This window comes from Nematocida parisii (genome assembly GCF_000250985.1).
Source record: "Nematocida parisii ERTm1 unplaced genomic scaffold supercont1.6, whole genome shotgun sequence".
Lineage (NCBI taxonomy): Eukaryota > Fungi > Microsporidia > Nematocida > Nematocida parisii.
In genome coordinates this window covers 91,833-109,717 of record NW_013524651.1, presented here as the reverse complement: position 1 = coordinate 109,717, position 17,885 = coordinate 91,833, and the positions used below count along the sequence as shown (strand labels likewise).

At 37.7% G+C, this 17,885-nt stretch overlaps 11 protein-coding genes across 11 annotated transcripts; 6 read left to right on the top strand and 5 right to left on the bottom strand.

Annotated features, from left to right (window-relative positions):
* Positions 1 to 310: 310 nt before the first annotated feature.
* NEPG_02234 (uncharacterized protein) lies at positions 311 to 3,166 on the bottom strand (the record flags this gene model as incomplete). The annotated part of the gene is made up of 1 exon (XM_013204607.1): positions 311 to 3,166. The coding sequence occupies one exon, from the start codon at positions 3,164 to 3,166 to the stop codon at positions 311 to 313; it is 2,856 nt and encodes a 951-aa protein (XP_013060061.1).
* A 572-nt stretch (positions 3,167 to 3,738) lies between these two features.
* Positions 3,739 to 4,200, bottom strand: NEPG_02233 (uncharacterized protein; the record flags this gene model as incomplete). Its single annotated transcript, XM_013204606.1, has 1 exon — positions 3,739 to 4,200. One exon carries the CDS (start codon positions 4,198 to 4,200, stop codon positions 3,739 to 3,741), a length of 462 nt encoding a protein of 153 aa, XP_013060060.1.
* Positions 4,201 to 4,468: 268 nt separating this feature from the next.
* NEPG_02232 (transketolase) lies at positions 4,469 to 6,750 on the top strand (the record flags this gene model as incomplete). The annotated part of the gene is made up of 1 exon (XM_013204605.1): positions 4,469 to 6,750. The coding sequence occupies one exon, from the start codon at positions 4,469 to 4,471 to the stop codon at positions 6,656 to 6,658; it is 2,190 nt and encodes a 729-aa protein (XP_013060059.1). The 3' UTR covers positions 6,659 to 6,750.
* A 95-nt stretch (positions 6,751 to 6,845) lies between these two features.
* On the top strand, positions 6,846 to 7,740 carry NEPG_02231 (uncharacterized protein; the record flags this gene model as incomplete). Its single annotated transcript, XM_013204604.1, has 1 exon — positions 6,846 to 7,740. One exon carries the CDS (start codon positions 6,846 to 6,848, stop codon positions 7,686 to 7,688), a length of 843 nt encoding a protein of 280 aa, XP_013060058.1. The 3' UTR covers positions 7,689 to 7,740.
* A 482-nt stretch (positions 7,741 to 8,222) lies between these two features.
* NEPG_02230 (ubiquitin) lies at positions 8,223 to 8,621 on the top strand (the record flags this gene model as incomplete). Its single annotated transcript, XM_013204603.1, has 1 exon — positions 8,223 to 8,621. The coding sequence occupies one exon, from the start codon at positions 8,223 to 8,225 to the stop codon at positions 8,619 to 8,621; it is 399 nt and encodes a 132-aa protein (XP_013060057.1).
* A 341-nt stretch (positions 8,622 to 8,962) lies between these two features.
* NEPG_02229 (uncharacterized protein) lies at positions 8,963 to 11,351 on the top strand (the record flags this gene model as incomplete). Its single annotated transcript, XM_013204602.1, has 1 exon — positions 8,963 to 11,351. The coding sequence occupies one exon, from the start codon at positions 8,963 to 8,965 to the stop codon at positions 11,333 to 11,335; it is 2,373 nt and encodes a 790-aa protein (XP_013060056.1). The 3' UTR covers positions 11,336 to 11,351.
* Positions 11,352 to 11,566: 215 nt separating this feature from the next.
* Positions 11,567 to 12,761, top strand: NEPG_02228 (uncharacterized protein; the record flags this gene model as incomplete). The annotated part of the gene is made up of 1 exon (XM_013204601.1): positions 11,567 to 12,761. The coding sequence occupies one exon, from the start codon at positions 11,567 to 11,569 to the stop codon at positions 12,608 to 12,610; it is 1,044 nt and encodes a 347-aa protein (XP_013060055.1). The 3' UTR covers positions 12,611 to 12,761.
* Positions 12,762 to 13,106: 345 nt separating this feature from the next.
* Positions 13,107 to 13,402, bottom strand: NEPG_02227 (uncharacterized protein). Its single transcript, XM_013204600.1, has one exon. The coding sequence runs from the start codon at positions 13,382 to 13,384 to the stop codon at positions 13,124 to 13,126; it is 261 nt and encodes an 86-aa protein (XP_013060054.1). The 5' UTR covers positions 13,385 to 13,402; the 3' UTR covers positions 13,107 to 13,123.
* Positions 13,403 to 13,411: 9 nt separating this feature from the next.
* On the bottom strand, positions 13,412 to 14,033 carry NEPG_02226 (uncharacterized protein; the record flags this gene model as incomplete). Its single annotated transcript, XM_013204599.1, has 1 exon — positions 13,412 to 14,033. One exon carries the CDS (start codon positions 14,031 to 14,033, stop codon positions 13,434 to 13,436), a length of 600 nt encoding a protein of 199 aa, XP_013060053.1. The 3' UTR covers positions 13,412 to 13,433.
* Positions 14,034 to 14,045: 12 nt separating this feature from the next.
* NEPG_02225 (uncharacterized protein) lies at positions 14,046 to 16,204 on the top strand. The gene has a single exon (XM_013204598.1). The coding sequence runs from the start codon at positions 14,058 to 14,060 to the stop codon at positions 16,140 to 16,142; it is 2,085 nt and encodes a 694-aa protein (XP_013060052.1). The 5' UTR covers positions 14,046 to 14,057; the 3' UTR covers positions 16,143 to 16,204.
* A 616-nt stretch (positions 16,205 to 16,820) lies between these two features.
* On the bottom strand, positions 16,821 to 17,567 carry NEPG_02224 (uncharacterized protein; the record flags this gene model as incomplete). The annotated part of the gene is made up of 1 exon (XM_013204597.1): positions 16,821 to 17,567. One exon carries the CDS (start codon positions 17,565 to 17,567, stop codon positions 16,839 to 16,841), a length of 729 nt encoding a protein of 242 aa, XP_013060051.1. The 3' UTR covers positions 16,821 to 16,838.
* Positions 17,568 to 17,885: the final 318 nt, after the last annotated feature.

Genomic DNA, 17,885 nt, shown 5'->3' with positions numbered 1-17,885 from the left:
AACCATAGTACACAATAGAATAAAGTAGTAATAGAGTGTAAAGCAACCGATCCAATCATATACTTCTTTCTACAATAATATAATCACAGTTTTAACCTAACATAATATAAAAATACTAGAAACATTTCTATCTCCAGATAAAGTAACTAACTAAGCATAGAAAGCCATTAAAGTGAGGTTATAGCCTGAAATATCAGGCAGCAAATACAATCAAAGGTGGCACTAATATAGAATATATGAGGTGCTCATCAAAATACTAAATTAGATTATCTTATAATATGTAAATATTTTCAAATACTTTATTCTTAGTTTATACAATAGTAGGTATATCTGGTGTATTTCTAGCAGGGGCAGTATGTATGCCGGCACTAGTGCTGCTTGCACTAACACTGCTGCTTATACCTTGTACTAAATGACCATCTACTATTTGTACATGCCCAAGTATTTCTCCATCTATACCCATTGGATGTATATCACCAATCTGACCCCCCTGGTGGATCTGCTGCATTTGATCTACTTGGCTTGCACTGCCACTATTCTGGCTGATTTGTACACTTCCCTGCCTATTTTGTATGCTCTGTTGGCTGCCTTGTATGTTCGTCTGATTGCTTTGTAGATTTTGGCCACTGCCCTGTTGTGCTTGATCTATATGACCAGTGCTCTGGCCAGATTGGCTTATTTGTCCACTGCTTTGTTCATTACTCTGCGTAGATTGACCGCTGCTTTGACTGATTTGGCCAGATTGGCTGTCAATCTGCTGTATTTTATCTACATAATTGGCTTGATTGCTCTGCCCTATTTTTACTTGTTTATTTTGTGTGTTCTGTATACTTTCTCCATTATTTAGTATATGCCCATGCACTGCATCTATCATGGGCGTGCAGGGATTAAGACAGAATGCATTCTCACATGGACATAATTCTTCTACAAAGGCTGAAGCATCAATTGAGATGGGAATTGTCTTATACTCTGTATATTCTACATTGCACAATTTACATGCATTCTGTGGTTTAGGCTTTACTGTAACGGTGTTTGTTATGATTTTAGTATGTATTTTAGTAGTATACACTGTATTAGTATTGTATACGGTGTTAGTAGTGGTGACTACTCTATCTACAGTATTAGTACTATATATTACATTTGTAGTAGTAATTAATCTATCCACGGTTTTGTATACTGATAGTATATTTGTAAGTGTAGATATAGAGTGTATTACAGGCTGAGGCAACTTTATCTTAAAGTATCTTACAACGTCATAGCACATGTTGCCACATCCTTGCTTACTGCCAGAGCTGGGTAAAGAAGGATTGGGTGAGCTTTGGTTATTTATACCAGTATTAGGAACAGTAGGAGGAACAGTAGCTATAGAAACACTAGATGAACTACTAGACATATTAGCATCGCCACCATTTGCATTTGGTATGGGTGAGCTAGGTACATTTGCATCGCTTGCACCTGCGCCTGCATTAGCATCAGCACTAGCACCAGAAGCCGCGCCTACATTAGCACCAGAGGCTGCTCCGGTATTAGCACTGGCATCAGTTCCAGCAGTTGCACCTGCATTCGCGCTAGCACCAGAAGCCGCGCCTGCGATGGCACCGGCCCCAGCAGCTGCACTTGCACTATCTGCACTATTGCTAGATACATTTACACTATTACTAGTCGCACTGGCACCATCTACATTAGTAGTGCTGCTGCCGCCAGATACATTATTAGATATACTTACACTATTAACTGTACTGCTACTAATATTATTTTTGCCGAGTGTACTAACCATGCTTTGCAGGGATTTTGTCTGTGCGTCTATTTCCTCTTGGGAAATATTTGTTTGGTATAATCCAGTCGAAGTCAATTGTGATTTACTTCTGGCTTCTTCCTTAGTCTTACCACAGTCCACACCTATAAAAATTCCTGTTTTATCTTTAATCACGCCATTAGATGAATATAAACTAATTCTATCAGATACATCTTTATAGCAGCTGCACTCTACATTGTAGTATACAGCTATATTGGTAATAGACACATTGGTTGTGTTATAATTAGATATACGGCTACCATACGATAGCACAGTAGAAATATAATCATTAGAGGCAGAACCAATCATACTAGACACAGTAGATACACTAGATATGCTGGATACACTAGACACAGTAGAAATACTAGATACACTGGATGCACTGGATATACTGGATACACTGGATATACTAGATACACTAGACACACTGGATATACTAGATACACTAGACACAGTAGAAATACTAGATACAGTAGAAGCACTGGATATACTAGATATACTGGATACAGAACTGACTGTAGACTTATCATTCACGCTATCAGGCTTGTTATCTTTGTTTTGCGGTACACCTGCAACGATTGGTGTAGCTCCCGAATCATTTTTATCTTTGCCATCCTTAGACTTGTCATTGCCATCCTTTGCATCCTTAGACTTGTCCTTGGCATCTTTATCATTCTTAGACTTGTCCTTGGCATCTTTATCATCCTTAGATTTATCTTTGCTGTCTTTAGGCTTGTCCTTGGCATCTTTGGCCTTGTCTTTAGCATCCTTGTCTTTCTTGGCCTTATCCGCCTTAACCTTGTTTTTAGCATCCTTGTCTTTCTTGGCCTTGTCTTTAGCATCCTTGTCTTTCTTGGCCTTATCCGCCTTAGCCTTGTCTTTAGCATCTTTGGCATCCTTAGACTGCTTGGAATCTGTTTTAGACTTATCCTGTGACTTACTCCCACTAAATAGCCCAAATATACCACCAGAGGATTTATCTTGCGACTTATTTTTTTGATCTTTAGATTTATCCTTGTCCTTATTTACATCTGCGCTATTTTTCTTGCTGTCTTTGCTCTTATTTGTGCTTGACTTGCCTCCAAATAAACCTAATATACCACCAGACTTATCTGATGATTTATCATCTGGCTTATTTTTATCCTTACTCGCGTCCGGCTTCGCTTTAGATTTACTCGCATCAGGCTTGGCTTTACTCGCATCAGGCTTGGCTTTGGCTTTGCTTGTTTCAGAAGTACTTTTATTCTTTTCAGAGTTAGCCTGCTTAGTATCAGTGTTTGCTATATTAGACTGTGTCAGATCTGGGAATATTTTTGCAGTGACTATAACTAATTGTAATAGGCACAAGACTGCTCTTCCACTCACCTTCATAATAAACAATAACAAATGAAACTAAAGTATAAGGAATTACTTGTACAGGTATAAATAATCCAAATAAACAAATAATATCCCGAAATACTGATCTGTATATAATACAGACTAGGAAATACCCAAAGAATACTGTATAGCCCAATAATACTCTAGCTATAATACAGACTAAGAAGTATTACTCTGTGATAATTAGTCCAGAATATATTATAATTAGTCTATACCACATGCAGTGTGATTAATTGGTCTAGAGTGTTCTATAGTATAATTTGTGTAGACAAATTTACATTATGTAAAAATAGCATATTTTCTAGTATAACAATAGACTAAAATACATTAGTAAATACCTTTTATTTCTATATTTAGTAATTAACCGTTATATTTAGCAATAATACGGTAAATTACAATGTAATTACTATTATTACTAATTATGGAATATAATCAGTATAATTATTGCCTATTATAGCCGTGTTTATTATATAGTCACTCTATTTTCAGTTTTCATTTCTCTATTACTATATAAGACAAATACTAGCAATGCAAAGCAATCACTTAACATATTTAATAGTGATTTATTATGCCCACACTCTATTACTAACACTCAGTATAAATCCAACTATTAGTCCGAATAGGCCTATCAACTCACCAAAAACAAGCAACAAGAAGAAAGAAGGCTTAAATCTCTTCTGCTGTGCAGCAGTAACAGTGGCTACTGCAGAAATATCTCCTAGACTGATTGACCCCCAGAACATTCCCATTCCAGTGACAATATAAGCTGCGAGCCATTTCATGGGAATAGAAAACTCTGTTGGAGTGCCTTGTGGGGCAGTGGTGAAGAAAAGTAAAACAGAGTAAAGCACACCCACACCAATAAATGCAGATGGTATTATAGTCAGTATTATATCTGACTTAATACTAGCTGAATTACAGATACCAATTGATGCTTTGCTCATGCCCAGACTTACACCAGCAAATGTGGGGCATAGCAGACTAATTACACCGATAGGATAGATACACTCAAGAAGTAGTTTCTGCATGGGATAAAAAATAAATAAAATAAAATATATTATTTATACATTGTGTATAAATAATAGATAGCTTAAGTATAATATAGACTAAAGAAGAATAACACAAATCAAATAAGAGTAAAACTATAAATAATTAATTATTTAATAAATATACGCAGAGTTATAAAAAGAGAATTTCTGGTTATGCGTGTAATACGGGCATTCTCTGATTTTATAAAATTATTTATTATGCAATGTAGAGCATTGCTGGGAATATATTGCATGTTTTTTTTTCTATATGGGAGCAGTGCAGGAAATGCGCCTTTTAGTGGCTCAGATAGTGCAGAATGCAGGAGAGGGCCATCCAGGGAGTGCAATTGGAATGGCACCTTTATTTCACGTATTGTACAGCAGGGTTTTAAAAATAACAAAATGTGATCTTAAATGGTCAGAACGAGATATTTTAGTGCTTTCTAATGGGCATTCAGTTGCTATTCTGTATGCTGCTTTATTCTGCCGAGGGGTTTTGACAGAAAAAGATTTAAAAGAATACAGGCAGATTGGGAGTAAAACGCCTGGCCATCCAGAGTACTCACGAGATAATGCAATAGATGCAACTACTGGTCCACTTGGGCAGGGAGTAGCACAGGCCGTAGGATATGCGATCTCGATAAGTAAAAAACAGAAAAACAATCGAGTATTTTGCATTCTAGGAGATGGGTGCATGCAGGAAGGAATTTCGCAAGAAGCATTTTCGCTTGCGGGGCATTTGCAGCTGAAGAATCTTTTTTTTGTTTTTGATAGCAATAAAATCACGATTGATGGGGCAACTTCTTATTCCACATCTGATGATGCTAAAAAGCGGATGGAATCCATGAATTATGAAGTGCTTGAGGTGGATGCAGAGGATACAGAAGGAATAGAAGAAATTCTCGGTAAACAATACGGCAGGCCAGTGTTCTTAATTATGCACTCTGTGATAGGGAAGGACACATCTGTAGAAAACAACAGAAAAGCCCATGGATCTCCGTTAGGAGAAGCAGAGGTAGCAAAACTCCAGGAAAAGTACAATTTATGCGGAAAGTCATTTTACATCTCAGAAAGCACAAAAGAAATCTACAGAAAACGAGAAGAAGAAGTGGCACAGGAATACATGCAGTGGAAGGAGAGACAAATAGATGATTTGAAAAATGCCAATGCTGGCAGAACCTGCAATGGTGTGGAAGAAGTCAATATGGAAGATGAGAACAAGAAAACAAATAATAAATACGAGAAAGAGTTTGTGCAAATGTTAGAAAGCCAGAATTATGTTGAGAAGAAGAAACCAAATAAATCAACACGAGAAATATTTGGTGATCTTGTTCCTGGCCTTCTAAAGAACCCAAACATCCTTGGGGGATCTGCAGATCTAACAGAATCCACTTGTCTAGGTGCAGCACTGACTAAAAAGCCTGAAATCATTGAAGGTGATCATAGTTGCCAAATAGATCCGAAAACAGAAAAAAACACTGAAGAGAATCAGAATTTCATACACTTTGGTATTAGAGAGCACGCAATGTGTGGGATTGTATGCGGAATTGCTTTGTTTGGTGAGCACAGGGCGTACTGCAGCACGTTCCTTAATTTTCTAGCCTATGGATTTCCTGCTGTCCGCATAGCTGCACTTTCTGAGGCACCTTCTGTGTATATTGCAACGCACGACTCAATAGCTCTAGGCGGCGACGGCCCAACTCACCAGCCAGTGGAAATGCTTGCTCTTCTTCGGGCAACACCTGGATTGATTACATTTCGCCCAGCATCTAGATCAGAGGTAGAGGCAGCAGTTCTGTATGCCTTTTATCAATCAGAGCGCCCATGTGTCATCATTCTATCCAGGCAAGGCATTGAAGAAATCCCAGAAAAAGGCATTAGAAAGAATAGCAAAGCACAAAATACAGGAACCGATAATAAATTAAAGACGGATGTACAGGAAACAGAAGGCATAGCAGAAAATCAAAGTATTTATGATAATTCTGCACCATTGAAGAATACTTCTTATATTTCTAGAATTACTTCAATACTCCGAGGGGCGCACATCATTTCAGACTACTCCCCAGATAATTCAGCACAGAAGTTGCTTCTTCTAGCAACGGGCTCAGAAGTACCTCTGGCCCTGCGTGTAAAGCCCCTTCTGAATAATTACAATGTAAGGGTAGTTTCTCTTCTCTCTTTTGAACTCTTTCAAGAACAGCCACAAGAATATGTAGAGGATATTTTATTCTGTGATATATCTGTGAGTATAGAAGCCCTAAGTACATTTGGCTGGGATAAATATGCTCAAGTTCAAATAGGAGTAGATACATTTGGAGCAAGTGGCCCAACAAGCGCAGTATATGAATACTTTGGGTTTACACCAGAAAAAATAACCGACAAAATACACAATGAAATTAAGAAGAAACAACAAAAAGAAGACAGACAAAGAGAAATAAGATGGCTTCAAAGCAAATAATCTCAATTGTCTCCATATCCATCACGAATTAATCAGAGAATGCGTATTTAAAGATTATTTCTACTAATTTAATGAATAAATCAGTAACCCATTTGTCATTCATATTTCATATTTCGTATAAGTATAATTAAATAGCTGTGAATAATTCAATATTCAGAAATAAATTTATTTTTATTACTTTTTCTGTATGGAATATATACCAATTCTATTATTTTCTGTATATAATCCGAAAATAATTGGAAAAATTCGAAAAATCCGAAATTATAATTTTCTCTTCTTTTTTCTTTTTATGTTCAACCAAGACAATTACCACTGGACACAAGATGATTACACCGCAGAAGGAATAAATTTACTTAAAGAACACTTAAAAAGCAAAGGAATCACATTCACAGAAGACCCATCCACAATATATTTAACACAAAGAATGGGCAGGAAATCCTACAGATTGGATATTTCAGGTGTACTACAGAAAGACAGCACCAAATTATACATAGTGGGGTATACTGGCATATCATCAGATGAGGTAGAAGAATCTCCACTTAAGGAAATATTCATTACATCAGTAAAAGAGGTCATAGAAGGATTACAAAAAAAACAGACAGAGACCAAAAAAGAAATACACCAAATATCACAGGTAAACACAGACACGTCAAAGAGTAAACCAATAGAGTCAGAGGAATTAAAGAAGGAAATAGAGTTTAAAGGACCAGTACAGCACATATCCAGTATATTATTCAACAGAGACATAGTTCCTGTTATATCCCCAGAGGTCTCTTTTGTAAGCTGTCCTGGGAAGGTTTTAGAAATACTTCCATCTGAAGTGAAAGAGGATGGAGAAGGATTAAAGAGAGAGTGCACGGTGCGCATGGAAGGAAAGACATTTACTTTACAGTTCATTTTAAAGGAAAGAATGCAGGGAAGTGTTCTAAGGATATGCGGTACAGTTCCCATTGGATTCTGTGACAAGTTTATTTCGTATTATGAAAGCCTTGTGATAGACCGCCTTAAAAGAGCCAATTTAATAGGATAGAGCAGTGAGATCCACAAGAATATGATTTTTATGATTTTGAAGTATTCCAGTATAAATTATTTCTTGGGTTTATACCACGTGTAATATTTCGTAATATTTCATATTCCTATTAAATATGCTATAATATCATATAGTAATATCTGTTGATGATTAGCACAGTCTAATAATTAATAAACATTGCATATAAAATAATACTATTTATACAAACATCATTATATAATGGAATATGTTACACAATATATTATGTAATTATCAATATATATTGCTTAATGTATACGCAGTACTTATTACTATATGTCTTATATATACTACTTAATACACTATGTCTTATATATTCTGTATTAGTATACAGTAAATTATACTAATTCTAATGAATAATATATTTTGTATATAATTATACACTGTATTATTTATACTTAAGCAGTACCTCTATTTTATTGTAGAATATTTCTGTGGTGCACTCTCTTTCTGTGATATTTCTGGTTATATTTCTCTCTGCTGTTCTATTTTTTTCTTTTTTTTCTTACCCCATGAATGCAGATATTTGTAAAAACACTCACTGGTAAGACAATTACCCTGGAAGTAGAACCAAGTGACACAATAGAGAATGTAAAAGCAAAGATACAGGACAAGGAAGGAATCCCTCCCGACCAACAAAGATTAATCTTTGCAGGAAAACAACTGGAAGACGGAAGAACCCTTTCTGACTACAACATCCAGAAAGAGAGCACCATTCATCTTGTACTGAGACTGAGAGGAGGAGTAATAACCGACACCGACAGAGTATTTGTTACAATGAAGAGGACAAAGCTGCTTATTTGCAGAGGGTGCTACTCCAGAAACAGCATCAGAGCCACACACTGCAGAAAGAGTGGTCCATGCGGTAACTCCACCAACTTAAGACCAAAGAAGAAGCTAAGAAAGACAAAGTAAGTCATAAATAAATGGTATTCAGTTGATAGATGTATAAATACAGTGTAACAATATATATTATACATAGGGTATAATATAATTATTTATAATGATTGTGTAATAAGTATTGTCTTATATTGCTCCAAGATTAATTATACTATGCGTTATTTAAACTGCACAGTATATTATAATATTTTGGTAATGGCTTATTTAGTCATGAATTTTTATATAATGTGTATATAATAATGCATTATAGTGTTCTTTTTACATAATGTGTAATTAATTCTTTTATTTTAGTAGAGCTGCTTGATAGGCTTCGTTGTAATTAGTCTATTATATAAGTAATTTAATTTTTATTTTTTATGAAGTGCATTCTGTGGGTTGTGTGCTTATTTAAAGTATATTGTAGCAGCAATTTTATGCGCATGGGAGTAGACAATTCTATTTTTGTTCCTTGTGTGAACACGTACAGTAATTCAATCATTACATCAGGAAATACTGCAGGAAAGAAAATAGATAAAGAAAAAACAATACTCTTTCAATATCCAGAGGAGTCTAAAGATAAAGCATCAGAGGTACTTAGCACTCTGTACTTTCCCCAAATAGTTGCCACAGAATCTGTTTCTGTCGCCAGCACTATAAATAAAAACGTATCTGTAAAGGATGATGCTTATAATAGAACTATAAGAATTGACGATCTGTACTCAGATATACCAGAAATATTACTTCTGAAGAAGTATCTGCAAAAGATTATAAATAAGAAAAAGAAAGAAGATGTTCCTGTTCTAAGCCTGGGCATGGTCACTCGGGGGTACCACACAGAAAACACAAGGGATATTCTATTCCAAGTGATGAAGGATATATTCCCAATGTATCAGCTGCATCTGATGACAGATGGTATGGCACAGGCAATTACTAGGATAGTTACCACACCGTATTCAACTGGATATGTGGTGGCGTACAGTCTGCGTGGTGAGAAAATGGTTTCTGAGATATTTTTCTATGAAAAGGCAGAGAATGTATCTGATATAAGCACAGTGAAGCTACTGCATCAGAAGGAGTATTCTGGGTACTCTGACTATTCTGTGCTAAGCATGGTATACAACTACTTACTCACACAGGTAAGCAAGATAGCACAGGCAAGGCACCCACACATGAATATAAAAGTATCTGGAACTCCAGACTTAGGGTTTATCAAACCAGAGCGCACAGAAAGCGAGAAGGATACTCTGCAGGGCGACCAGGAGACAACTGTGTACAACATAGAGGTCCTTCCCTTGGTTGATTTAGTGCTTCAGAGGATATGGGAGATGAAATTCACATCGGATAAGGATTTCGAAAAGATTGAGAATTTGAATGTGATTCAAACGATACGGACTCTTTCATTGGAATTGCTTCCAGAGTCAGACAATGCAGAGGGGAAGCTAATTCTTCTTCCAACTATAGGAAAGGAGCAGATCGAGATAGACCTGGCCCTTCTTCTTGAGCAGATAGTGCAGTATACAGAAGGAGTCAGCGAAAAGATCAAGACAATGTTTGAGGAAACTACAAAGGTACTGGAGGACATACAGAAGGACATGGAAGGGCACGCAGAGAAAGAAGGCGAAGAAAAGCAAGAGAAGAAAGCCAGTGCACATGTAGACACATCTGTATACAACGATGTTCTCTGCCCGCAGCAGGCACTGTACCTTCTGCATAGAGTAGGCATGACTGGTGGATATGCCCCCAGCAAGTCTGACCTGGCAAGTGCTCCATTACAGATGCAGAGAATGAACATTAAAATAGTTGACATGCGCCCTAACAGTGCATCCAGTTCAACAGGAACGTACCAGGTAGACCATACACTGCGCACTTTTAGGGACTACACCCGGCCATACACTCTGAACAGCGAGCTGAAGCAGTGGTGGCACTACAAGAAAAATCTTGATGAAGAAGTGGAAATCAGGAGCACGCTAAGGGCACTGATAAGAAACGATGAAAAATCAGCTGAGTACAAGAGCGCAGTGAACAAATACGGCCAGCAAAGAGTCGGCGCACTGATCAAGCAGGTGGATGAAATAAGAAATGGTATGCCATACATTAAATTCTTCCAGAACCCGAAGTATCAGGAGGTGGCCAAAGCGTATAAGAAAATGGTCGTAGACTCCGCGCAGAACTCTCTTTTGGATAGAGACATATCCGCTCTTTTGAAGAATATTCCAAATCTAGTCAAAAATGCTGAGAGTGTAATATCCAAAGCGCAGGCACAAGTTCCAGCGCCTTGCGAAAATCTTCAGAGGTTCCTGAAGCAGCATCAACTGGAGAATGGAAAGGTCAAATCTGCAGAGAAGTATTCACCAGAGATGGACTTAGCTGAGAAAACTGCGCTAAAGAAGAAACTCAAGCAGATTGAAGAAGGCATCAATTATAGAACGTATGTGATAAACACAGACCAGAGACAGCACGAGGAAATTCTCAGGCAAATGCAGGAAGAGAAGAAAAAAGCAGAGGAAATGGCAGCTGAAAAGGAAAAGGAAGAGAATAAAGAGAAAGAAGAAGCGAGTAAAACAGAAAATGAGACTAAAAGTAAAGAATCAGTACTTGAAGAATCCCCATCTAAGCAAACAGCAGAAAACGCAATTCATTCAGATCCCGCAGAGGACACAGAAAGTAGAGAAAGCACACCCGAGCATAAAATACCCGGAGAGAGTGTTCACCCACTTGAAGAACTGCCAATTATAAAGGATGTTCTATAAAATAAAGTAATGGCGCATGTCAAGCATATATTATATCGATTTATTTATATCTAGAAGTAGAGCACATTTTATTACTATTTCCTCCATGCTTGATGCACGCAGCTACTTTTTATTTAATTTTTACAATATTCCAGGGATGAGTTCTTATTATTTGTTGTTTTCGGGCTGTTTCTATATGGTGCTTATTTTATATTCTTTTATTGCTTATTCTATTTTATTCAAATTACGTAAATGTATAATGACGAAGGTGTTTCTACACAGAGCTCAGTGGATGCAATGAATCTAAATGCGACGATAAAGAATAAGAAGCCAACATTGCTGGATAAGGACAGGCATTTAAAATATATAATAAAGCAAATGAACAAGCCATTAAACATAGCATATTCTGCCCTAATACCCTGGGTTGGTGCGTGGATGGCAAATGCACTTTATGTCATATTGGGAAGAGACCAATTCTATGACGGAACGCACGAAGAAGTAGAAAAGCTAGATAAAATAGCAACACAAATTATTAATTTACAAGGAAGTGGAACAGGTATATCTGCAGGTCCTGGGCATATGCCAAATCTTGGGAGCACGTACGCTGGGGTAGTCCTATTGAAGATTCTTAACAGACTGGATGAGATAGATAAGGCGGGTATAGTGCAGTTTATAAAGGAAATGCGAGTGCCTAATGGGTTTACCATGTATGCAGATGGAGAAATAGATCCTAGATCTATATACTGTGCTGTGGCCACTTACTCTATTTTGCACTCAGAGGATATACAGCAAGAAAATCAGCACAATCCATTAGAAAGCGAGGAAGGAAAGAATATATTTGGCGGCATAGATACTATCCTGTGCTCTCTCCAGACGTATGAGGGGGGATTTGCTGCTTCTCCTGGGGAGGAGGCGCACGGTGGGTATACATACTGCGCAGTGGCTGGATTAAAGATTTTACAAAAGCCTATTCCCAACACAGACATTCTGAAAAGGTGGCTTTTGGAGAGGCAGGATGTGATAAATAATGGGTTCAATGGGAGAACAAATAAAGGCTCTGACTCTTGCTATAACTTTTGGGTGGGTGCGTGCTACAAAATGCTTGGGTTAGGAATACGGTCATATGAAGGCTTAGCACAGTACACTCTGTCTAACTGCCAAGAGGAAGAAGGCGGCATAAAAAACATTCCTGAGTCACATCCGGATATATATCACACAGCATATGCTTTAATAGGGCTATATATCATAAATGAAACAGACTTTAACTATCACCTGGGCCTGCCTGTAGCAGCATAAGTGGGCAGTGCTAATTTTGAATTCACATGCGCAGTATGAATTAGTTTGCTTTTCTTACAAAGGTGTGTAATCAGTCAATAAATATCTTGACCAACCTGCTTGTGCGTATTATAATTAAGTTGTTAGTTATTATTTCAGACAAATAACCCGAAATCCAAAATTTAAATGAGAATTTTGCAATGACAATATGACTTTCTATAATAAAGACAATCTAAATGCATAAACAGAATAAATTAGAAAGAGAAAAGTAAAAAGGATTTTAAGCAGCTCTATACATGATACTTAGCAATAGAAATACTTAATATATTGAAGGAATTTGTATAAGACAGTGCCTTCTAATATTCTGTGTGGTTTACATCTAGTATATTGGAATATAACACCAAATTTACTAGCTTGTTTTCTATATCTATACTAATTTAAACAACTAATCCTTTACAGGTAATATTAATTGCTGAAATTTACATAAGTGCTTAATGCGCCATGAAGTGTAAAATTGTGCTTCATACAAATTTATTAACTTATTTCTTCTTTCTCCTTCCACCGAGCCCTGCATATTGGACACAGGTTATTTGTGGCAATCCAATTCTTTATGCAGTGTCTGTGGTAGCAGTGGTTGCACTCGCCCAGCGCAGGCACGCACTCGATTGGATGCTCACACTCTGAGCACATCTGTTCAAATGCCTGCTGGCATATTCCGCAAATGCCCTCTGCCATCTTCCACCTCCACGTGAACGATGCATGGATGGCATTCACTCGGATGCGCAGATTCTTCATGGATAAAAAAATAACAAACAGTTAAAGCGCTTTATTAATTGGCGTTGGCTTAGTCCCTCAGCATCTGCTTTCTGTGTGGTCCTCTGAGGTGACCCTTGACTGCAAGGGTGACGAACTTTCTGAATGCTCTCTTCTCAGCAATTGTCTTTACGGCGGTTTCTGCTGGGATTTCTCCAAGCTGCTCCTCTGCAATGAGCTGAACGTGGCATGGGGACTTGTTCCATGCAGTGACTCTTCCGTGTGCTCTGTACGTTCTGTTGTGGATGATTGGGGCTCTATTAACGTGGGCATGCACTATTTTCATCTTGGAGATATCTAATCCCTTGCCAACGGCAATGTTTTGCATGTTCTTCAGCATAGTCTTTGCCTGTATAACACTCTTCTCTGGCCATCTTCCCTGGAGGGCTCCAAACTCCTTTGCCTGGGCGACTCTTGGGACACCTCCGTTGAATCTTCTCATGGGAATGCATCTCTTGTGTGCCAGAACATCCTCTAAGTACTTTATGGCGGAGACCAGCCACATTCCCCGGAGAATTGTGACTGTTTGGTGTGTGTTCTTGAAGCTTATTTTTGCATCCTTAATAGCTGCCTTCACTGCCTTGTCTTCATTTTTTGGGGTGTACCCATAATTAGTCTTGACTTTTTTCATCTGCAGGGGAGTAAAAAAATTAAAATGTTAACACCGCAGATGAACCAAGAAATAATCCAAAAAGCAAAGAAAGGAGGGGTTTTAATAGTTGTGGGGGCCACTGGATCTGGAAAGTCCACAGGGATACCCCAGGCTCTTCTGAGCACAACTAATGATCTAATAACGGTCACCCAGCCCAGAAGAGTTGCCGCAATTTCACTTGCCAGCCATGTAAAAAGAGTCATAACGTGTGTGCCGGGGGATAAAGTAGGGCATAAGGTGCGATTCAGCGATACTACAAACAAAAATACAAGGCTGCGATATGTTACAGATGGAATACTTTTGAAGGAACTGCAGGAAGAAGCCAAGCTGTCAACTGTTGTTGTAGATGAAGTTCATGAAAGATCGATCAGAACAGATATTCTACTTGGGCTTCTAAAGAAAAGAATAAATGGTATCCGGCTTGTTCTAATGAGTGCTACTGCAGATGTAAATATGCTTACAGAATACTTTGCAAAGGACGGCATCCCTGTATCGCACTGCGAGATACCCTCCCAGAAGCATGATGTAAGAATAAAGTATCTCCCAAAGAAGTCATCAGATTACATACAGCTTGCATACGATACAATTAAAAAAATCATAAAGGATGCAAAGACAGAAAGAGAAAGCACAAATAAATCTAAAAATAATGAAAATTCAAGAAATGCGAAACCCAGCACTGGCAGGCAGAATAATAGCAAATGCTCTGCACCAAAAAGTTTAGAAAGTAGAAAGAAAAAGACACCCTTTTTGGGCGCATCTTCTGCAGAAGGAATGGATGAAATTGATTGCTTGTTTTCTGGAGTTAGTCTAAATTCTTATAATCCTGTGCAGGAAAAGAATGATGTGTTTACCTCGGGAACTATTCTCGTGTTTCTCTCTGGTTTGGAGGATATTGAAGATCTTTACAAAATGCTTGAGGTGCATTCTGGAATAGAGCTTCTAAAACTACACTCTTCACTTCCTGATAAAGAGCAGCAGCTGATATTCACCCAAAGACAGAAGAGTATTCGGGTTATACTCTCTACAAACATCGCAGAGACAAGTCTGACTATAGAAGATGTAAAGTGGGTTGTAGACGCAGGCGTTCAGAAGACAAATCTATCAAAGGAGGGGGTAGATACTCTAGGAATAATTAAAATATCTAAGTCGGCTGCCAAGCAGAGGTCTGGAAGAGCTGGCCGAGTTGGTCCTGGTGTATGCTATCGGCTGTACACAGAAGAAGCATATAACGGCCTGCAGGAGAACAACATACCAGAAATTCTTCGGGCTGACATCTCCTCTGTCACACTTTCTTTAATTGCTCTCGATGCAGATCCAGAGAAGTTTGATTTTTTAGAGTCTCCCGGAGAGAACTCCATTCTTTCAGCACTTTCAGAGCTTTTTATTCTTGGTCTGATTAGTGACAAGAAGAAGATTACTGCGCTAGGAAAGGAAGTGAGCAAACTGCCGCTTTCTCCATCACTGGGTAAGTTTTTGATTCATGGGAAGTCTCTTGGCGCTGGTTGCTCGGCGGCGGCGGTGTGCTCTCTTCTTTCTGGAGAAAGAATATCTTTATTTCCTAAAGATATAGACACATCTTCTATTATTAGTGTGCACGAGTCTCCTACCAAATGCTCTGATTTGTCTCTGTATGCCAGTGTGTTTTTTACATATTTTAAGTACTCACCCAGGCTGCGAAAGGACTTTTGCCAGTCACTGAAGATATCTCAGCAGGAAATGAAGAACAGTGAGAATATTTATAGACAGCTATTGTCTTTAATGAAAATAGAGAGTAATGCAGTGGATGAAGAGACAGAAAAGGAGGAAACTGGGTATGGCTGCACTCCATTGAAGAAAAATACTGCAGATAAATTACATGCAGCTGCATCTGCAGGATTCCTAATCAGAGTGGCTGAAGCAAAGGGCAATGGGTATGTTCACATGTACTCAGAAAGAATGGTTTACATTCATCCTAGCTCCGTTATGTTTGCTCGACGAGAAGGCCTGGTGTCGTTTATTATAACATCAGAGACAGCAAAGCCATATATCCTGCATGTATTCCCATACACGCCAAATATACTAATGGCAGATGGTGGAATAGTCCTATAGCCTAAAAATCCTTGCATCACTGGGTCTACTCATATACTAATTATTATACAGTAAATATGCCACTTAACATATATTTAGTGTCTCTTGTTTGTTCTTTGTAAATGGTGTGTTGTTTATTACATTATATGCCGCATATATTACAACATATATGTAAATTTTATATTATTTCCAAATATTTAGTTGATTGCTGAAAATAAACATGCATCTGTACAATTTTACTTTTTTCCTATCGGTAGGATTGATTTCTAGCAGAGTTATTGGGGCCTTCCATATATACACTGGTTTCAGTTGTTTTTGTAATTTGTTTGGTTTTGCTGTTTATGATTATTTATTAAACTCTTCATTTTCCCTATTTTCTGAATACTTTTATTTTTTCCTTTAATTGTATATTTAAGAATAAATATTATACATAATAAATAAAAATAGCAGAAATTATAATATTAACAGATGAATCACAATAAAATGCAATATTTAGAGCACTCCAACGAACTAACAAAATCTCAGGTATATTGTGTGTAGTAAAGTGACAATTGTACGGCAAATACCTTTTTAATAGACTAGAATAGACCACAAATAAGCTGGAAGCAAGCAGCCCATCTATTTATCTCAGCGGTATTTAATGTGCTTTTGCTATATGGTGGCGTACTAGACAATTAGTATAATTATAGATAGTTTATTGTTGATTTATTGTTCGTACTAATCAGACCTCAGTGGATACTCCTCTCGTGTGATGCCGTCCTTCTTTATTACGTACACCTCTAACCCGTCTCCTGTTTTTACATCAGTTTCAGCTACGCTGTTAAAAACATCTTTTACCAAAGAAATAACTTCTTCCTCTGTGCACACATAATCCTTTCCTTCCTCACAGTGCCAGTTCTTCCGAGTAATCCATGAGTCAAGCATTGGCTGCAGCATGGTTGTTCCAGATCCATTGCATCTGCACGGAGTTTCCTGGTATGAACCAACTGGGTCATATGAAAATATTTTTGGCTTCTCCTCTTCATTGAACCCAACTAAGCAGCAGTATGTAAACTTGGGAAAGAATCTGTGCTTATACAAAAGAACATGGAGAAGAGCGGCAGCCTGCTCTATACCCATCTTTTTGTTATATTTAAACTGATATTTATCTATTTGATATGCTAGTTCAGTGTAGACAAACCTGGAGTCTGCATAAAACCCAGTTGTGCTCAGAATGAATCTACCGTCAAGACAGAATGACTTTGTTGCGTGCCGGGTGTTAATATTGTACGGTGCCGAGTGCCGAGTATCTGAAGCCACCACACAGAAATCAGCTCCAATAATTGACAAGCTGGTTCCAGAGTTGTCGCCATATAAATCGTCACCTCCTCCGCATTTAATTACTCCTGCTCTGTTTAGTTCGGTCTCTGGTATATCTTCTGGTGCCTTCTCTTTATATGCAAACATAAATATTAAAAACACAGAAAGCAGGAATAAATAAATTGTAAAACTATTTGGAAAAGTGAAAGATCAAATACGCACGCATACCTAACACTTTACACAAATAACGAACACTTACCAAAAATCCAGTGTATAAAATAGTATTATATTAAATGAAACAACTAGCACATTTACAAACACTCACCAAGATATAACTATAAATTATACGCATATGAATAGATTGAGGGATGCATCGATTAGAGCCTATGCACAAGAGAGCAAAAACCGGCCGACCTAATTTTTTAGCTATACTTGAAATTAATCCAAAAGCAGAGCAGCATTGTC